This window comes from Fundulus heteroclitus, unplaced genomic scaffold, assembly GCF_011125445.2.
Source record: "Fundulus heteroclitus isolate FHET01 unplaced genomic scaffold, MU-UCD_Fhet_4.1 scaffold_64, whole genome shotgun sequence".
Lineage (NCBI taxonomy): Eukaryota > Metazoa > Chordata > Actinopteri > Cyprinodontiformes > Fundulidae > Fundulus > Fundulus heteroclitus.
Genome location: NW_023397077.1, coordinates 320,519 through 341,624, shown reverse-complemented (window position 1 = coordinate 341,624; position 21,106 = coordinate 320,519). Strand labels below are relative to the sequence as shown.

Genomic DNA, 21,106 nt, shown 5'->3' with positions numbered 1-21,106 from the left:
ATGATCTAATCTTGTTTACATGAAATAAGCCTGCTCTGGAGCAGGTTTAAGCTGGCGCACATGTTGCTATGACAACAAGTGCAGGATGTCTTTCGAAGAACCAAACGATCCAAGATCATGCCAAATCGTCAACAATGAAATCCTGCTAACTGAGTTAGCGACGTACGAAGAACGGGCCCCAGGAGTGAAATCCAATCCACAACATTGCAAGATTACTACTCTATCCACTGATCCACAGTACCCCACTAGAGCATCATAAATGCTAACCAGCAGTGGGCATCCTACAAACTATCAAAAAACGAATGGCATCACATAGTGACACAACTACTGTACAGTAAAGGCTAAAATATAGTAAATGATGAAGAGCCTTATTGAAATAAACCATACTATTCACGTATTGAATTTGCAGGGAATGGACCTTTTTCAGAATAAAATATTTATTTCACGACTCCTTAATGTTCATTTGTGTGATCCACCTCGGATATTATATTGTCTAAGATAGAAACAATATTTTTAGATTAATGCGTTTTTAATCGCATCTCACATTTTATTGGTTAATGGCACAAAAATGCAGCCTGTCCAAATTCTGAGACTTCTGATCTTCCTTTACTGCCACCTGCTCATATTTGTGTATCCTCAAACAGTCGCCCTCTCAAGAGTTTTAACGAGGGTTTGATGTGCTCAGATGGCTTCACTTGGTGTCATACATCCTGTAGTCTGATCCCTCAGCACGCCCAGTTAACTGTGTGATCTCCAGACGTTCAGTGGTGAAACAAAGTGAAACCAGTCTTTCAGTGTGGACTAACTGAAGCTCTGTGAAGGCGGTGAAAGTGGTGTAGTGTGTCCTCAGCTCATCTATTTGTTTTCGGTGGAGCTTCCCCTGATCTCTGCAGCTGGGTCTTGGTTGCAGGAACTTTTCCCAAATACAGAGAGCTTTCAGACTGTTAGTTTGTGACCATCTGCTTTTAAACCGCATTGACCCAAGAAATGTAGTTATTTATTTTTCACTAGTGTCCAAACTTTTTGTCTGGAGGGCTAAAATCACCATATTTGAGAGTACTTGTGGGCCACAAAACTGTCAATTTTTTTGACACAAATTTACTGTGAAATATTTCATTTTGATCTGCTCAATAATAAACGAAACATGCACTATTTTAATGACGCAAACAATTGCCCTACTTTGTAGAAATGAGATCTGCAAATTTGTGTAGATCCAAAACAAAAACATGCTTGCCTTATTCAAAGAAAGGTACATGAACTGTCTTTGTTTATTCTCAGCAACAATAGCAGGATCTTTGCTGTAGTTAACCAAGTTTAATGAATGTGTTTGCTAAAGTCTGTTTCTGTGTAAAAGTCACTGAATATGGTCCTATTTACAATGAGATTAAAAGAATACAAAAAATGTAAGCAAACATTAATGCCTTGTTTTGTATAACACTATTTCTGTTTAAAGAAGATCCTAATTTGTCTACATCTTTTTTGAAAAGGCTTGCATCAGTGACAATGTAGCCCAAAAAACTCCATCGGCATCAGTGACTGGTGCTGGAAGGCCAAATATGTCATTTGTTGAAATGTGGCTGAGGGCTGCATGAAATTATTCACAAACGCTGTCAAAAACAAGATTTATTAATGTCATCAAAGATTATAATTATTATACACAGTTTATTTCCTAGCTATATAATTAAAGAGAAGCAAAAAATAGAAACAAATGTTATACAATCTAAGCCTAATAAAGATTTCACTTTTAAACCAAAGTTGTTGTTTTTTTATTCATCTGTGGCACGTAAAGAAGGGGTGTGTGGCCTAATTTAGGGTTCTAATGGCTATTGATAATTTGAGAGGAGAGAAGGTTTGGAGAGGGAAAAATGTATCAGGGAGAAAGCATCCAACACACCTGGGCACATTACAGTAAAAACCTCAACCATAGAATATTTAGAACCCCTTACTTTAAGGGCCGGATCATGTTGAGTGAGACTGGCTCAGTCAGCCTGTGGTTCTGTACGTCCTGTTTTTCAACCAACCTGGAACTCCTTTCTTGACACTAAAGGTCACCTTACATCAAACATAAAAACAGACATGTTTAAAAAAAAAAAAAAAAAGAACAAACAAGGCAGTAGGCTAGTTGAAACAGATGAGTTTTGAGTTTGAATTTTAAAATGTGGTAATGAGTCTGTGTTATGGAGGTCAAGTGGAAGTGAGTTCAACAGCTGAAGTGCAGAGCAACTGAATGCTCTGCTCCCATTGGTAGGAAGACGGGCAGGGTGGACAATACTTATTTTAAAAGGCCTATATCATGCAAAATCATATTGTTTGAGCTTCTAGGCAAGGCAAATTTATTTATATAGCACATTTCAGTACAAAGACAATGCAAAGTGCTTTACATGATTAAAATATAGGAAAATAAAAGAATAAAAAGTTGGAATAAAATGTAGAAACAAAATAAAACATGGGGAAATGGAAACTAAAGGTAAATATTAAAAACAGTTGGACTACAAAGTTGAACTAATTATATTTAAAACAGTTTAACTAGAACAGTCGAAGGCAATCCTAAACAAATGTGTTTTTAATCTCAATTTAAAGGAACTCAGGCTTTCAGCACTTTTACCGTTTTATGGAAGTTTGTTCAAGATCAGTGGAGCATAGCGAGAGAGAAGCAACTAAATGCTGCTTCTCCGTGTTTAGTTCTGGTTCTGGTTCTGCAGAGCAGGCTGGAGCCAGAAGACCTGAGTGGTCTGGAGGGTTGATACACTGATAACAAGTCTGTGATGTATTTGGGTGCTAAGCCATTCAGGGATTTATAGACTAAGAAAAGTATTTTAAAGTCTATTCTCTGAGATACAGGGAGCCAGTGTAAGGTTCTAGCTATGTTAGTATGCTATTCATCATGGCCAAATGATCCTTGTGAATCCTGCTTTCTGAGCAGTAACCCCTCCCTGTCCTGGAAAATTAGCGGCTATCACCAGTCTACGTAGAGCGGCCATTACCCCGCCCCCTCCAAGAAGCAAGGAATGGTGATGTTAGGCAGAGCAGGATCATTTCTGCTCAAAGTTTAGACTAAGAGGCTCTTTTAGCACCTAATCTACACAGTGACAGCAGTCTTTTTTAGCTATAGATAATGTTTGAGTCGCAAAATGTGTTTTCGGCTGAGAGAGGTCTCGGACTTTGTTCAGTCTTCCTAAAGACGAGCTTAATTGCCAGAAGCGGTTGGATTTTATTTTTGAGAGCACACTAGGTTGTGTTTGTCTGTGACCATCACTTCACTGAGTCTGCTTGATGAACTCAGCCTGCGCCAAAATAGATTGTCCGGGAGATGAATTCTTAAAACTGGCACAATTCCTACAATAAAATGACATAATGGCGAGGCCAGAGTCGTAAGTAAATCAAACCACTTGAAAAAATTGTAACGGTAATGTTGAGTGATGCCATTCTGCAGAGGCTCTAGTGTGACGTCATGAAATGGGCGGCACCCACATGGGGAGAGGCAGCGTCTTTCCTCCAGGTTGGAAAAATAGCACCAGAAAGCCTTTAGTATTTCATAACAACTGAATACTTTGTTGTGCTAAAGGCAACATTTCATCATGCCTATAGTTCATTTTGGAAGTCTTAGAAAAACATTATATAGAACCTTTAACCAAAATCCTACAAGTTGATCAGTCTTGCTTTCAGTGTGGTTAGACTATTCTTGCTTCTTGGTTCCGTTTCTTTGTTGACTTATTTATCTGACTCAGCACCCATGAGTGTTTTTTTTGGGGGGGGTGGGAGGGATTTTTAACCAGTGCCAAACTACAAAATGTAAACAAGCTGTAGAGCAATCTGTATGATCTTTAAAACACAATTAAAACTGTGTTGGCATATTATTGAATCTGAGCTGAACAGTTTTTAATCGAAGAGACGGCTCTGTAGCTGGTGGAAATGTTTTGAGCACTAAATAAGGAACCAAGAATCACACCAGACAGTCCTTACTTCCTGTTCTGTGTTTTTGCTTTTATGGGCAAAAAAGCAAAAGCTTGTTGCTTTTACATGTGCTGGTCATATCATTAGAATATCATGAAAAAAATAGATTTGGTTTTTCAATAGTTTCACTCAAAAGGTGAAACTTGTACATTATATTAATTAAACACTGATATATTTCCAGTGTTTTTTTCTTTTAATTTTGATGATTATAACTGACAACTATTAAAAACCCTAAATTTAGAATATTGCTTAAGTCAAATACAAAAAACATTTCAGAAATGGTGTCCTACCGAAAAGCATGAGCATGTACAACACTCAGTACCTAGTTGGGGCTCCTTTACCCTGGGTTACTGCAGCAATGGGGCGTGGCATGGAGTCCATCAGTCTCAGGTGTTATGAGAGCCCAGGTTGCGCTGGAAGTGGCCATCAGCTCTTCTGCATTGTTAGGCCTGGGGCATATCATATCTTCTTAACAATACCCCATAGATTTCCTATGGGGTTTAGGTCAGGCGAGTTTGCTGGCTGATTAAGAACAGGGATACCATGAGCCTTAAACCAGGTACTGGTAGCGTTGGCACTGTGTACAGGTGCCAAGTCCTGTTGGAAAAGGAAATCTGCATCTCCATAAAGCAGGAAGCATGAAGTGCTCTAAAACTTTGTGGTAGACGGCTGCATTGACCTTGGACCTCAGAAAACCCAGTGGACCAACACCAGCAGGTGACATGACACCCCAAACCGTCACTGACAGTGGAAACTTACACTGGACCTCAAGCAACGTGGATTCTGTGCCTCCGCTCTTCCTCCAGACTCTGGGACCTTAATTTCCAAAGGAAATGCAAAATTCACTTTCATCAGAGAACATAATTGTCGACCACTCAGCCGCTGTCCAGTTCTTTGTCTCCAACCCAGGTGAGACGCTTCTGACACACTCTTATTCAAGAGTGGCTTGACACAAGGAATGCGACAGCTGAAACCATGTGTTGCATACGTCTGTGGGAGGTGGTTTTCAAAGCACAGACTCCAGCTACAATCCCTTCTTTGTGAATCTCCCCCACATTTTTGAATGGGTTTTGTTTCACAATCCTCTCCAGGGTGCGGTCTTCCTTATTGCTTGTACACTTTTTTTTTCTACCACAACTTTTCCTTCCCTTCGCCTCTCTATTAATGTGCTTGGACACAGAGCTCTGAAACAGCCAGCCTCTTTAGCAATTACCTTTTTGTGTCTTACCCTCCTTGTGCGAGGTGTCAGTGGTTGTCTTTTGGACAACTGTTAAGTCAGCAATCTTCCCCATGATTGTGTAGGCTACAGAACTAGACTGAGAGACCAATTAAAGGCCTTTGGTGTGTTTTTAATTAGCTGATTAGAGTGTGACACCAGGTGTCAACATTGGACCTTTTCACAGTATTCTAATTGTTTCACATACTAAATTTGGGGTTTTCATTAGTTGTCAATTATAATCATCAAAATTAAAATAAATAAGCACTTGAAATATGTCAGTCTGTGTGTAATGAATGACTGTCGTTTCACTTTTTGAATGGAATTACTGAAAAGAAAAACTTTTTCATAATATTCTAATGATATGACCAACACCTGTATGACGTCTTTTACATTATTTTCACATACATTCTTTTTTGGTTTCCGTAGGAAATTAATTTGAAATAACGTTTATATGCTGTTTGATAAATATTGTGCTGTCCTCATCATACGAATCATCTATATGGTTTGACAGTCAGTTTAACGCCTCTTGAACATCAAGACTCTGAAGATTGATGACTCTTTATCAACAGGTTTATTAATGTTGCAAGAAGGTGAAACTGTAACATACAAAATGCAATCAGCTATATGGCTGCCCCTTTTTATATTTCAAAGCAATAAACAAAGTAGAACAGATCACACTGTTCCAACACAAACACCACTCAAAGTCCCATTATCATTTACACATCTAATGAATCAAGTATTTCTCAATTCACTCATTTAACTACACTACATGGTTCAACATACAAATCAGCCACAAAATACACATCAACAGTATTAACGCATCAGAAATAAATATACTTTCACAAAGTGAACCATGGTCAAAATATAGAACTTGAATAGCAAATAGATACATACCTTCAATGCTACCCAAAGGCATAAGAAGTTGCAGATGTTGCTGGCTAAACTTGGATACAAATCCTAGTCTCTACTACACATGGCAAACAGGCTTAAATTGGGCCTACAAACATTTACTTCCCAATTACCTTGCCCTACATGCTCTGTGACAACTTCCTGTTACTGGGCTTCAGTGTTTCTTAAAGTGACAGCACCGTTTTACACCTGCTTAAAGAAATCTATATTAAACTAGCTTGTAACAGTACAGTACAAATATGATTAGCTAAAAGTGAAAATTATTTTTCAAGAGTACACTGAGTGGTTTACACGCAATTACTTTTATTTTTTTAAATCTGGAAACTCAATGTTCCTCTGTAAGTTTATATTTGATGCCAAAACACCTTTAGAAGACGGAGAAGATGGGAAAGGGGTTTGGCCTGGTTTGGTCCAGTGTGTAAACTTTATAAAGCAACATCTTCAATGATTAAAAAGGATGTTTTAGGCTGCAAAATGGCTCACCCTGGCTAACCACTTGTCTTCTACAGGTGTGGAGCGGGTGGAAGTGCTGAGCAGCAATCATGGTTGCCCTGTCATTGAAAATTGGTGTGGGGAACGTGGTGAAAACTATGCAGTTTGAACCCTCCACCATGGTCTACGACGCCTGTCGCATCATCAGGGAAAGGGTTCCAGAGGCACAGCTTGGCCAGCGTGAGTACCATCTGCTTTACTGTCCCCACACACACACACTCACACACAGATGTACACCTGTGCACACCGGCAGAATCGAGTGGTCTATCTGTGATGGACTGGAGATTTGAGGAGGGGCTTGCTGTAGCCATCACAACCATTTTGAGAAACTGCCTCATGTTTTAATGAGCTAGATTTTTTTTTGACTCTGAAAAGTCATCCATCCATCCATCCATCCATCCATCCATCCATCCATCCATCCATTGTCTTCCGCTTATCCGGGGTCGGGTCGTGGGGTAGCAGCTTCAGTTGGGAGGCCCAGACGTCCCTCTCCCCAGCCACTTTGGCCAGCTCCTCCGGGGGGATCCCAAGGCATTCCCAGGCCAGCCTAGAGACAAAGTCCCTCCAGTGTGTCCTGGGTCTTCCTCTGGGTCTCCTCCCGGTGGGACGTGCCCGGAACATCTCACCAGGGTGGCGTCCAGGAGGCATCCTAATCAGATGCCCGAGCCACCTCAACTGGCTCCTCTCGACGTGGAGGAGCAACGGCTCTACTCTGAGTCCTTCCCGGATGACTGAGTTCCTCACCCTATCTCTAAGGGAGAGCCCAGACACACTACTGGGAAAACTCATTTAGGCCGCTTGTATCCGGGATCTCATTCTTTCGGTCACGACCCAAAGCTCATGACCATAGATGAGGGTAGGAACGTAGATCGACCGGTAAATCACGCCCTGATGAAGCCAATAGGACCACGTCATCCGCGAATAGCAGAGACGCAATCCTAAGGCCACCAAAACGGATCCCCTCAACACCTTGGCTGCGCCTAGAAATTCTGTCCATAAAAGTTATGAACAGAATCGGTGACAAAGAGCAACCTTGGCGGAGTCCAACTCTCACCGCAAACGAGTCCGACTTACTGCCTGCAATGCGGACCAGACTCTGACACCAGTCATACAGAGACCTGACAACCCTTATTAAAGGGCCCGGCACCCCATACTTCCGGAGTACCCCCCACAGGATCCCTCGAGGGACACGGTCGAATGCCTTTTCCAGATCCACAAAGCACATGTAGACTGGTTGGGCAAACTCCCATGCCCCCTCCAGGATCCTGCTGAGGGTGTAGAGCTGATCCAGTGTTCCACGGCCAGGACGAAAACCACACTGCTCTTCCTGAATCCGAGATTCAACTATCCGACGGACCCTCCTTTCCAGAACCCCGGAATAGACCTTACCAGGGAGGGTTAAGAGTGTGATTCCTCTGTAATTGGAACACACCCTCCGTTCCCCCTTTTTAAATCGGGGGACCACCACGCCAGTCTGCCACGCAATGCTACAGAGCCGCGTTAACCAACACAGCCCCACAACATCCAGAGCCTAAAGGTACTAAGGGCGTCTCTCATCCACCCCCGGGGCCTTGCCACCGAGGAGCTTTTTAACAACCTCGGCGACTTCAGCACCAGATATGGGAGAACCCGACCGAGTCCCCAGGCTCTGCTTCCGTTGGTACGATTAAGGAGGGTCTTTGAAGTATTCTGCCCACACACAACGTCCTGAGTCAAGGTCATCAGCACACCACCCCCGCTGTAAACAGTGTTGGTACTGCACTGCTTCCCCCTCCTGAGACGGCGGATAGTGGACCAGAATCGTTTCGAAGCCATACGGAAGTCTTTCTCCATGGCCTCTCTGAACTCTTCCCACGCCCAAGTTTTTGCCATGGCAACCAGCTGAGCCGCCTGCCGCTTTGACTGCCGGTACACATCAGCTGCTTCAAGGGAGTCCCAGAGGCCAATAAAGCCCGATAGGACTCCTTCTTCAGCTTCACGGCTTCCCTCACCGCCGGCGTCCACCAGCGTGTTTGAGGGTTGCCGCCGCGACATGCACCGGCCATAGCTCCGACTAGCCGCCTCAACAATAGAGGTGCGGAACATGGTTCACTCAATGTCCCCCGCGTCCCTCGGGACGAGTTCAAAGCTCTCCCAGAGGTGGGAGTTAAAGCTCCATCTCACGGGGGACTCTGCCAGAAATTCCATAGCAGACCCTCACAATACGTTTGGGCCTGCCCGGTCTGACCGGCTTCCTCCCCCACCATCGGAGCCAGCTCACCACCAGGTAGTGGTCGGTGAAGAGCTCTGCCCCTCTCTTCACCCGAGTGTTCAACAGATGTGGCCGCAGGTCAGATGAAATGACAACAAAGTCGATCATTGAACTACGGCCTAGGGTGTCCTGGTGCCAAGAGCACATGTGGACACCCTTATGCTTGAACATGGTGTTTGTTATGGACAATCCATGACGAGCACAGAAGTCCAACAACAGAACACCACTCGAGTTCAGATCGGGTGGGCCATTCCTCCTAACTACGCCCCTCCAGGTCCCACTGTCATTGCCCACGTGAGCGTTGAAGTCCTCCAGCAAAACGAGGGAGTCCCCAGGAGGGGCTCTCTCCAGTACCCCCTCCAAGGACTCCAAAAAGGGTGGGTAAATTGAACTGCTGTTTGGCGCATAAGCACAAACAGTCAGAGTACGTCCCCCGATACGAATGTGTAGGGAGGCGACCTTCTCGTTCACTCGGGAGAACCCCAACGTGCAGGCACCGAGATGAGGGGCAACAAGTATGCCCACCCCAGCTCGGCGCCTCTCTCCAGGGGCAACTCCAGAGTGGAAGAATGTCCAACCCCTCTCAAGGAGACTGGTTCCAGAGCCAGAGCCATGCGTCAAGGTGAGTCCGACTATCTCTAGTCGGAACCTCTCAACCTCGTGCACTACCTCAGGCTCCTTCCCCACCAGAGAGGTGACATTCCACGTCCCAAGAGCCAGCTTCTGCAGCCGAGGATCAGAACGCCAAGGTCCCCGCCCTCTACTGCCACCCATTGCACCGATAGGTGGTGAGCCCATTGGAAGGGGGACCCATGTCACCTCTTCGGGCTGAGCCCGGCCTGGTTCCAGAGTGGGTCCCCGGTGACCTGCGTCCGGGCGAGGGAACACGACGTCCATTTATTGTATTCATCATAAGGGGCATTTTGGGCTGCTCTTTGTCTGGTCCCTCACCTAGGACCTGTCTGCCTTGGGTGACCCTACTAGGGGCATAAAGCCCCTGACAGCATAGCTCATAGGATCATTGGGACACTCAAACCCCTCCACCACGGTAAAAGGTAGCAGCCCAGGGCGGGGTCTGAAAAATCAATAATCCTTTTTTCATTGTAAAATATTGTGTGACACTAAACCCTAAAAATAATTATTCCAATAGATTTGTCTTATCAAAAATGCTGTTTCCTGTGTCTTTCTATTATGCATGTCATCTCCAGTTTGGTTGTATCTTTGTGATCTGTAAAAAAAAAAAGAAAGAAAAAGAAATATGATGCTGTGGATTGAATGAGTGTGAAATGGAGAGCTCCATCAAGCCTGGAGCCATGGTCCTCAGTCAGTGAGCTGTGGGCTGCTGGTGTGAAGGGACTTATTCATGAGTGGAGGTGTAATGCAAGCTGTGAAAGTTCACCAAGCCAGATTGGTACAAAGGTTTTAAAAATAACTGTGGTCCTGTTTGCTTCTCTACAGAAGAAAACAGTTCTATTCTTTGATTATAGCCCTCCTTTCCACAAGTGCATCATCCGAAGTTCATGTTGAGTTATGTTCTATTACACAAGCTATTTCAACATTAGCTCCCCGCAGAACTTGCTCCAGCATGTAAGCTATTTTACATTTAGACTGTGAGTTAGGCACGTAATACCCATGGGAAAAGCTTGTCTCTACTGGCCAGTAAATTATATAGTCCAGTTCTCCAAATGTCTTGTGTGAAGTCTTTCAAATTGGAACCAGTTATTAGCTAATGGAGGAGGAACAGAACAAAGGTATTTTTAACACTGTTATCGTTCTGACAGTTGTAGCTCCTTTAAACTATGTGTTTCTTAAACACATAGTTTAAGAAACATTCCAACCCCTGTTTGTCTTGTGTCCTCCAGCTTCTGTTGAAGCTAAATTCGTATTGGCATTGTTTTGTGTTGTTGAGCGCTCTTGAGCTCACAACAATAATGATTTCATTTCAACCATCTTTTGTCTTTCATTTAACTTCAGTGCTCTACTGTTGGCATGTTTGTGTTCCCATTATTAAGGCCTCCATTTTGGATCACATCCATTTATCATTGTGGATGTGGTCCTTAGAACAGGCTTTGAAGATTGTTGTAATGACATGATTAAATTATTCCATAATTAAATAAATGATTTTTATTGGCTGGTTTCAGCTGGGTATTTAGAGTTTTACAATTAAAATGTTTATAACAGTAATAATAATCTTTATTTATCATTACAACTTTGTACACTCCAATAAAATGTGTCCTCTGGATTTATCTCATCCCTTAGGGAGCAGTGGGCCACAAATGTATGCCGCCCAAGGAGCATTCTGTGACTAAGTGTTTTGCTCAGGGACCCAGTGTCAGTCTGGGGGATTTGAACCAGGGAACTTGCAGCCTTCCAGGATGCAAGGACCCTGCTCAGTGAACAGTGTCTAAACTTGTCCTGTTGGATCTCACTGTTGCATGTGATATGATAAATGACAAGATTCTTTTACAGAAGCTGAAGCTTGTTTTTGGAATCAAAAACACCTCTTAGTTAATTTATAACATTCATTTTATGGATTTCTAAGATTTCATGGTAAGAACTCTTTCTTGCATTAATGGACTAATTATTGTGCCCTAGGTTCTGTGTTGTTAGGTTTCAACATATCACAGCAAATGTTCAGCTATTCTGAGCAAGAAAGCCAGGCGACAGGAATTGGCTTGTTAGACTGCAATCATACCTTAAAGCACTAGAGGTCTGGACCTGCAGTTCTCCTGGCTGCTGTCCTCCTATCTCCAGCTGCACCTCTGCTTCAGCCCCCCGGTCTCTTCTGCAGGGCTCTGAGTCTGGCTGCATTAGTGAGGCAGCTCAGTCATCAGATTCAGGTGTGGAGGGGAAGGGACACCTCTAAAGGTTGCAGACGGTGGGCCTGGAGGACTGCAGTTTGAGCTCACTGCCTTCAAAGTATCAACAAGTGAAATTCCATTATTGATAGGGTCAGATTTGAGTCGCATCATGTGCATTTCCGTTGCGTTATGATGTCAGAATTAAAGACTGTCTGAAATCGACGCAGCAGTCCAAAGCTCTTTTCCTCCCCACGATAGAGTTCTTACTGTTGATCTTATGAAAGGTCAAGGAAAAGGAGCTAGGAGCTGTTATTAGAACATTTTGGACAGATCCTTTGAATATCTCTGTGGTTGCTTGATAGTACATCTGCAAGCACATCAGGGGATTGGAAAACTAATGAGAATGAATCACTGAGTTTTACCTTTTTTTTCTCCTTTAGCCAATGACTATGGGCTGTTTTTGTCTGACGAAGACCCAAAGAAAGGCATCTGGCTGGAGGCTGGAAAGGCCCTTGACTACTATATGTTAAGGAATGGGGTGAGTGGCACTAAAGACACTGAACACTACTTGCTTATTCCAAGTGTTTTTTTTAACAGAGGAGGCAAAAAATCTCTGGTGACGTTTAAATAATGCTTAATAAATATTTTATTTTAACTATATATAATATAATTAATAAAAAATGAAGCACAGATTAATTATGTTGAGTGTTTCCGATCAGGGGCGCAACAACCGATTATCTGAGGGGTATGCAGACACATTACAGGGGTCTGCAACCTTTACAATCCAAAGGACCATTTTTACCCTCAGTCCAGCAGAACAAAACTCAGTGTTGCAGATGTTACATGACCTTTAGGGAAAAAAAGGAGAACTGTTCATTTCTTATTAATATTAATATAGAAAATTTGTTATTTCTGTTTATAAATAAATATAATTTTTTTTAACACAAAGAGGATGGTTACAATTTCTTCAGTGGGTTTTTCGTGGAAAATTTCCAATCTAATGACAAAACAGGTTTAAAAAACCCTCTGGTACTTTTAGTGTCATTCTTTTGTGGAAATTCAATGCAATTGTTCCATTAGCCCTGCTCTAAGGGCTACTGTTAAATTTGGGAAAACCAAATTTCTCAAGAGACTTCAGTAGACGGTTTACTGGGTATTAATATCTCTTTATTAATATCTCTGGAAACATTGGCGGTAGTCAGAGCATATGTGGCAACTGATTCCTCCAGCTCAGCTTGCGTTCCAATGAGTGATTTTAGTGATTTTATTTAGATTTGAACCATACAGGGCATCAATAGATTTTGTGGCCTCACTAGTTTAATTATTCCTACATTATGTCATCACTGGTCTCCTCTATAGTTGCAGCCATCAGGGACCTCACGTCTGTCTCCTTCACCCCTTGTCTGTATTCTGTCTCGCTAAGTCAAATGGTCAAACAAGCGTTATTTAATAGCTTTAAATAAATTATAGATCTTGCTAATGCACTTTTTCAATATAATAATATTTAAAAATTATTCAGTCACTGACTGGACACTGCATCTGATCAGACTTTTCAGATACATCACAATAGCACTGTAGTATTATATCCTGTGAAGACATTTAGTGACATTTTAAGTGTATCACCCAAGTTCAATAACTTATTTGTTTTATGATTCGAGTCAAACTAATGATTACTGTCTGAACACCAAAATGACCACAGACAGGTTCCTATATTTGTTGTCATGAGCTATATTGTAAATATATTGATCAGTACACAGCTACAAGACAGCAGTAAAGGCTGGTTCACATGTCAGGATTTTAAAATAGTCGGCCGACTTTCAAAGCCTGAGAGACGCCACACGTAACGATAGAAAATCCTAGCTCAAACAGGTTTGTACGTATGGTGTGTGGTCTCCAGTCAGACGACAAGCTCAACACACCACACACAAACAGATTTCACTCAGGATCATTCAGATGTCAGACAGGAAATCTTGCCAATCCTCTCAAGATCAAACGTGAGTTCAGAGTAAATAAACATGGACAACCAGAAAGAATAATGCCAATAGTCTGTGGACTAATTTTAACAGATAAAAAACATAACAGAAGAAAAGTCGTTGGCCAAAGAAGCGGAGACAATGTGACCGGGGGCGAGTTGGGGAGGGGATTCCCTCACCTCGCTTTCTGATTGACTACACTTCACATCCAACATGCTCCATGCACACGGTAGGATATCGGGGCAAGACAATCCAACATGTTGAATATCCCTGATTTGAGGTTGGAGCGGTCCAGACGTTCCACCGAGCGGACCTGATCGCTCTTAATACACCACACATGGCAGGATGTTCTCTTAAGATTATTTTAAGAGACACGCCTATAATGGCCGCCTTTCGGAAGGGGAAGATCGGGGGGGGGGGGGTGTATCGGACTAAAAAATCCTGCCGTGTGAACCAGCCATAATGTGTTATTTTACCTGTAGTACTTTTAGCTAACCTGAATATTTACAAGCCTCCTCTAGATACACTGACATAACTTACATTCTGTCTTTCAGCCACTTTCAAATCATTTTTTCCATCCCTACGAGGTTTTTATTTTCCTTCTTCCGATTTCTGTTTAGTGCTCCCGAGAACATTCTTTTTGCATTCTCTCTAGTGGGCGCCCCGCTGCGCCTCATATAGAGCGTGCCTGATTTTTTGTGCCACTGCATCTGATCACAGCCGCCTGTTCAGATTCCCTGCTGATGCCTCAAACAACTACAATGCTGGTACATTATTGGGATGCTTTGTCAGGAAAAGCTATATAAATGAAGTTTCCTGCTGAGGGGAGCTCAGATGTACTTTTTCCTGTGTGACAGCTTACAGCAAACACCAACTACTCTCATGTCTCTGATAGGATACCTTGGAATACAAGAAGAAGCAGAGGCCTCTGAAAATCCGCATGCTAGATGGCACAGTAAAGACTGTCATGGTGGACGACTCTAAGATTGTCAGTGACATGCTCATGACCATCTGTGCAAGAATAGGTCAGTTCTTAGCTCTGTTCTTTGCATAATGTACTTGTTCAACTCTAACCCTGCTTATCTGAGCAGTCCTTATCCTTTTTATGTTCATCTCTATCTAATTTGCTGGAGTGCAAATCAAAAACTAAACACAGAACGGGAATTAACTCAAAAGTGTGTTTGTTTACCAGGTATAACAAACTACGATGAGTACTCATTGGTGCGAGACATTGGTGAGGAGAAGAAGGAAGAAACCACAGGAACTCTGAAAAGAGACAAGACTCTCCTAAGAGATGACAAGAAGATGGAGAAGTTGAAGCAGAAGCTCCACACAGACGATGAGTGTAAGATGTACACAGAATGGCTCACATTATTAACCATCCATATGCTTTGTTGTTGCTTGTGGAACACACAGGCTTTGTTGACTTGATCAACTGCAAGGCTAAAAGAGAGGCTTATTCCTAATTAAAGGCAGTTGTCCAATCACGGGTTGGAGAGCTGAAGAAACAGTGGTGGACCAGAGGGCTCTGCAGATCCAGCATGTTGCAGACCTTACCGGCACCAGAGGTTTCTTTGATGCCAAAAAAGTGGTACATTACCATGGCATTATCCTTCTGTCCACTACTGCATAAGGCCTAGCTTAGGGCTTGGCCCCTGCCACAAACTCAGTGTTAGTAACACTGTGTATTGGCAGTGGCAATGAGACAAAAGCCTTTAGACTTTATACTGGATTCAAGCAAAGTGGTGTAATTCCACCCACCCTGCTCTCCGTTTCATCACCACTATTGTCTTTCTCACCAACAACTTCCACTTGGAGACAAAAATAAGGTACAGCAAGGGTGTCCAAGTCCAGTCCTCGAGATCTACTATCCTGCAACTTTTAGATGCGTCCCTTCTCCAGCACATCTGAATCAAAGTAATGTTTCTTTACCAGGCTTCTGCAGAGATGAATAATGCTGATGGGGTGAATTCAACAATTTGATTGAAGCTGCAGAATGGTAGCTCCCAAGGAATGGACCTGAGCACTCCTGCTGTACAGAATGGATGGTCACCTTCTAAATATCAAGATGTTAAGAGCCTCAAATAAAATCAGTACAATATCTATCATGGAGCTGCAGTATACTGATGATGATCGATCAGAAACCTGGACCACTTAAAGCAGACATCAAGACCAAGACAAGAACAAGAAGCAGGAACAGTCATGCTTAACTAAAGATTCAATTCAATAAAATTTTATTTATGTAGCACCAGTTCATGAAACATGTCATCGCAAGGCACTTTACAAAGTCTAATTCAATCAGATTATACAGATTGGTCAAAAATTTACTAAGGAAAGCCAGTGGATTGCTTCAAAGTCTCGACAAGCAGCATTCACTCCTGGAGAACCGTAGAGCCACAGGGAGAGTCAACTGCATTGTACATGGCTTTGCAGCATTCCCTCATACTGAGCAAGCATAAAGCGACAGTGGAAAGAAAAACTCCCCATTAACGGGAAGGAAAACCTCCAGCAGAACCGGGCTCAGTATGAACGGTCATCTGCCTCGACCGACTGGGGTTACAGAAGACAGAGCAGAGACACAACAAGACAGACAAAAAAAAGCACAGAAGCACACATTGATCCAGTAATCTGTTCTACATTAGATGGTAGTAGCGGGTGATCTGTCTTCCCTGGATGATGTTACAGTTAACAGAACGCCAGACCAGATGTACCTACTATGGAGAAAAAAGAGAGAGAACAAAAAGTTAAAAGCTGAAATGACGACAAGCAATGCAAAACTGGAGAACAGTAGAACTCAGAGTGAGAGAAATAGGCCCTGATGTCGTCCAGTAGCCTAAGCCTATAGCAGCATAACTATAGAGGTAGCTCAGGGTAACATGAGCCACTCTAACTATAAGCTTTGTCGAAAAGGAAAGTTTTAAGATTAGTCTTAAAAGTAGACAGGATGTCTGCCTCACGGACCAAAACTGGGAGTTGGTTCCACAGGAGAGGAGCCTGGTAGCTAAAGGATCTGCCTCCCATTCTACTTTTAGAGAATTTTAAATTCTATTCTTGACTTAACAGGAAGCCAATGAAGGGAAGTTAAAATAGGAGAAATATGATCTCTCTTGTTAATTTTCATCAGAAATGATAAGACAGCCTTAGGTAAATGTTTTGAGTGCATCAAAAATATATTGCTAGGAGTTGTTTTGCATTTCTTTTCATCAGTTTGAAGTTGGATAAGGTTAATTGGTAACACTTTACATTAAGGCTCCCATTATAGATCGCTAATAAATATTTTATAGAAATGTTATTAGTCTAATTCATAAGTGTTTATTATGCATTAATTAAGGGCGAGCAAGAGAAAAACTGACTGGTCTCTTGCCAAATAGTGAACTTAATCCGCATTAAACCAGGTTGATGGAAACGGCAAAATTAAATTTAAATCAGGAGCTGTAGGTTTTAAAACAGCGGTGATTAGTTCAGATGTCACAAAAGCAGGGGAAAAGCCTCATAGCACACATAGCAATTGGAAGCCAGTTATACCATTATGTTGTTTTAGTTGTTTAATCGTCTAAGACCCAACTACTGTTTAAGCATTTGTTTAAACACAACGGTATACTCTGTACTCAAATGGCAAAAATGCTTTTTGAAATTCAGAAAAAGAAATCTGAAAAGAAATTCTGGCAAAAGTGTGGAATTTTGTCAAATTTTTTTTTGTAAAAATCTTGTGATTTATCTAGACTTCTGGGTCTCTGCATGTCATTAATCATCTTAATATGAATGATTCTTTTCTCAGTGAACTGGTTGGACCATGGGCGGACACTGAGGGAGCAGGGTGTGGAGGAGACAGAGATGCTGCTGTTGAGAAGGAAGTTCTTCTACTCTGATCAGAACGTGGACTCCAGAGATCCTGTCCAGCTGAATCTGCTTTATGTGCAGGTAACTCTAAACAGAAACTCAGTACCCACATCAGGTTCTGTAGGCATTGTACTTCAACTACTTTGTATTTATTTCCCATCTTTATTTATATCCTCACTTAATGCAAGTTTCAGAAAATTAGACTTTCCATCAGCTGGACTCTATTTCTGTGGTTGACATCTTTTTAATCTGGCATTAACTTGATGGGCATGGAACTGCATCAGGATTAGTCAAATATCGTATATTATATATTTTTTGTGTGTGTGTGTGTGTGTGTGGTGTATTAGGCTCGCGATGACATCCTGAATGGATCACATCCAGTTTCGTTTGACAAGGCCTGTGAGTTTGCGGGCTACCAGTGCCAGATTCAGTTTGGTGACCATAACGAGTCCAAGCACAAGCCCGGATTTCTAGAGTAAGCTCTGGCTTCCTGTTGAATACAAGCAGGTTCCTCCTTGGTTAAGTTTTGATGGTTCTTTAATATCCTAAAATGGACATGCAGCTTGATTGAACCTGGTTAAATATTTTTCTTCTCAGTTTAAAGGAGTTCTTGCCTAAAGAATACATCAAAAATAAAGGAGAGAAAAAAATCTTTCAGGTAAGTGAAGTCTGTTGAGGTTTAGAAGTCTAACTGTGTTCATTACAAAATGCTCCTACAGGTTAAATAATGTTTTATCTTTGAAGATGCAGCCCATGATTCATTGAAATAAATGCAAACGCCTCCTTTATGCAGCAATGAGCTAATGCACTTATATTTTACCTGCCTCTGTAGGCACATAAAAACTGTCAGAACATGACGGAGATTGAGGCCAAAGTGAGCTATGTGAAGCTGGCCAGGTCTTTACAAACCTACGGCGTCTCCTTTTTCTTGGTAAAGGTAAGAGAAAAGTCATCCTTCTGTTCTTACACTGCATAAATCTACTCACAAATAGGCTATTACAGTCTACTGTTAATCTACTTCCAGTGAACTGATGTCATGTGCTGCTTAATTGAATTGTAGGCTGGATACTTTTTGTGACAATTTGAAAATATAAAACTCTTTGTAGCAGGAGGTAAATGAACTCATGCGACTGACCTTGTGACTGATTGTGTAGTTCCAAACATTAGATACTCTCATATCAAGTGTTAACAAATCACATGTTTGATTCCTTCCCGAGTCCTATAACTTAATAAGTCTTGCTGAAGTAAGTGGGAGTTTGAGGTGGAGATAAACACTTCCACCTTCTTCTTTGCTTCCCTCGAAAGATATAGTCATGTTAAAAAGACTGAAAACCCATTTAAATTCCTCACCCGTCCGTCCGTCCGTCTTCTTCCGCTTATCCGGGGTCGGGTCGCGGGGATAGCAGCTTCAGTAGGGAGGCCCAGACGTCCCTCTCCCCAGCCACCTGGGCCAGCTCCTCCGGGGGAAGCCCATGGCGTTCCCAGGCCAGCCGGGAGACATAGTCCCTCCAGCGTGTCCTGGTTCTTCCCCTGGGCCTCCTCCCGGTGGGACGTGCCCGGAACACCTCACCAGGGAGGCGTCCAGGAGGCATCCTGACCAGATGCCCGAGCCACCTCAACTGGCTCCTCTCGACATGGAGGAGCAGCGGCTCTACTCTGAATCCTCCCCGGATGACTGAGCTCCTCACCCTATCTCTAAGGGAGAGCCCAGACACACTACGGAGAAAACTCATTTCAGCCGCTTGTATCCGGGATCTCGTTCTTTCGGTCACGACCCAAAGCTCGTGACCTTAAATGACGGTAGGAACGTAGATCGACCGGTAAATCGAGAGCTTAGCCTTTTGGCTCAGCTCTCTCTTCACCACAACGGATCGGTACAGCGCCCGCTTCACAGCAGACGCTGCATCAATCCGCCTGTCGATCTCCCGCTCCATCCTCCCCTCATTCGTGAACAAGACCTCAAGATACTTGAACTCCTCCACTAGGGGCAGCACATCCTCCCCAACCCGGAGAAGGCACTCTACCCTTTTCCGGTTCAAGACCATGGTCTTGGATTTGGAAGCACTGATTCTCATCCCGGCCACTTCGCACTCGGCTGTGAACCGCTCAAGTGAGAGCTGTAGATCACGCCCTGATGAAGCCAATAGGACCACGTCATCCGCAAATAGCAGAGACGCAATCCTAAGGCCACCAAAACGGATCCCCTCAACACCTTGGCTGCGCCTAGAAATTCTGTCCATAAAAGTTATGAACAGAATCGGTGACAAAGGGCTACCTTGGCGGATTCCAACTCTCACCGGAAACGAGTCCGACAATGCGGAGCAGACTCTGACACCGGTCGTACAGAGACCTGAAAGCCCTTATTAAAGGGCACAGTACTCCATACATCCTGGAGTACCCCCCACAGGATCCCTTGGGGAACACGGTCGAATGCCTTCTCCAGATCCACAAAGCACATGTAGACTGGTTGGGAAAACTCCCATGCCCCCTCCAGAATCCTGCTGAGGGTGTAGAGCTGGTCCAGTGTTCCACGGCCAGGACGAAAACCACACTGCTCTTCCTGAATCCGAGATTCGACTATCCGACGGACCCTCCTTTCCAGAACCCCTGAATAGACGTTACCAGGGAGGCTTAAGAGTGTGATTGCTCTGTAGTTGGAACACACCCTCCGGTCCCCCTTTTTAAATAGGGGAACCACCACCCCAGTCTGCCAATCCAGGGGAACTGCCCCCGATGTCCACGCAATGCTGCAGAGCCGTGTTAACCAACACAGCCCCACAACATCCAGAGCTTTAAGGTACTCAGGGCGAATCTCATCCCCCCCCGGGGCCTTGCCACCAAGGAGCTTTTTAACCACCTCGGCAACCTCAGCACCAGAGATGGGAGAACCCGACCCAGAGTCCTCAGGCTCTGCTTCCGCAATGGAAGACGTGTTGGTGGGATTAAGGAGGTCTTCGAAGTATTCCGCCCACCGAAACACGACGTCCCGAGTCGAGGTCAGCAGCACACCACCCCCACTGTAAACAGTGTTGGTACTGCACTGCTTCCCCCTCCTGAGACGCCGGATAGTGGACCAAAATTGCTTCGAAGCCGTACGGAAGTCTTTCTCCATGGCCTCTCCGAACTCCTCCCACGCCCAAGTTTTTGCCTCGGCGACCAGCCGAGTCGACTGCCGGTACACATCAGCTGCTTCCGGAGTCCCACAAGCCAAAAAAGCCCAGTAAGGACTCCTTCTTCAGCTTGACGGCTTCCCTCACTGCTGGTGTCCACCAGCGGGTTCGAGGGTTGCCGCCGCGACATGCACCGACAACCTTGCGGCCACAGCTCCAACTAGCCGCTTCAACAATAGAGGCGCGGAACATGGTCCATTCAGACTCAATGTCCCCCGCCTCCCTTGGGACGTGTTTAAAGTTCTCCTGGAGGTGGGAGTTAAAGCTCCGTCTAGTGGGGGACTCTGCCAGACGTTCCCAGCAAACCCTCACAGTACGTTTGGGCCTGCCCGGTCGGACCGGCTTACTCCCCGGCCATCGGAGCCAACTCACCACCAGGTAGTGGTCGGTGGAGAGCTCCGCCCCTCTCTTCACCCGAGTGTCCAAGACATACGGCTGCAGATCAGATGAACCGACAACAAAGTCGATCATTGAACTGCGACCTAGGGTGTCCTGGT

The 21,106-nt window shown here is 43.8% G+C and overlaps 1 protein-coding gene across 1 annotated transcript in view; it reads left to right on the top strand.

The window, feature by feature from the left end:
- The window catches only part of tln1 (talin 1), a 153,233-nt gene that overhangs the window by 34,310 nt on the left and 97,817 nt on the right, over positions 1 to 21,106 (top strand). The window contains exons 3-10 of the mRNA XM_036133598.1: positions 6,592 to 6,754; positions 12,067 to 12,164; positions 14,495 to 14,624; positions 14,792 to 14,944; positions 17,378 to 17,520; positions 17,787 to 17,914; positions 18,037 to 18,097; positions 18,272 to 18,376. Of these exons, the coding sequence (XP_035989491.1) occupies positions 6,625 to 6,754; positions 12,067 to 12,164; positions 14,495 to 14,624; positions 14,792 to 14,944; positions 17,378 to 17,520; positions 17,787 to 17,914; positions 18,037 to 18,097; positions 18,272 to 18,376 (948 nt within the window). The 5' untranslated portion in view covers positions 6,592 to 6,624. The remainder of the gene's footprint in view (positions 1 to 6,591; positions 6,755 to 12,066; positions 12,165 to 14,494; positions 14,625 to 14,791; positions 14,945 to 17,377; positions 17,521 to 17,786; positions 17,915 to 18,036; positions 18,098 to 18,271; positions 18,377 to 21,106) is intronic.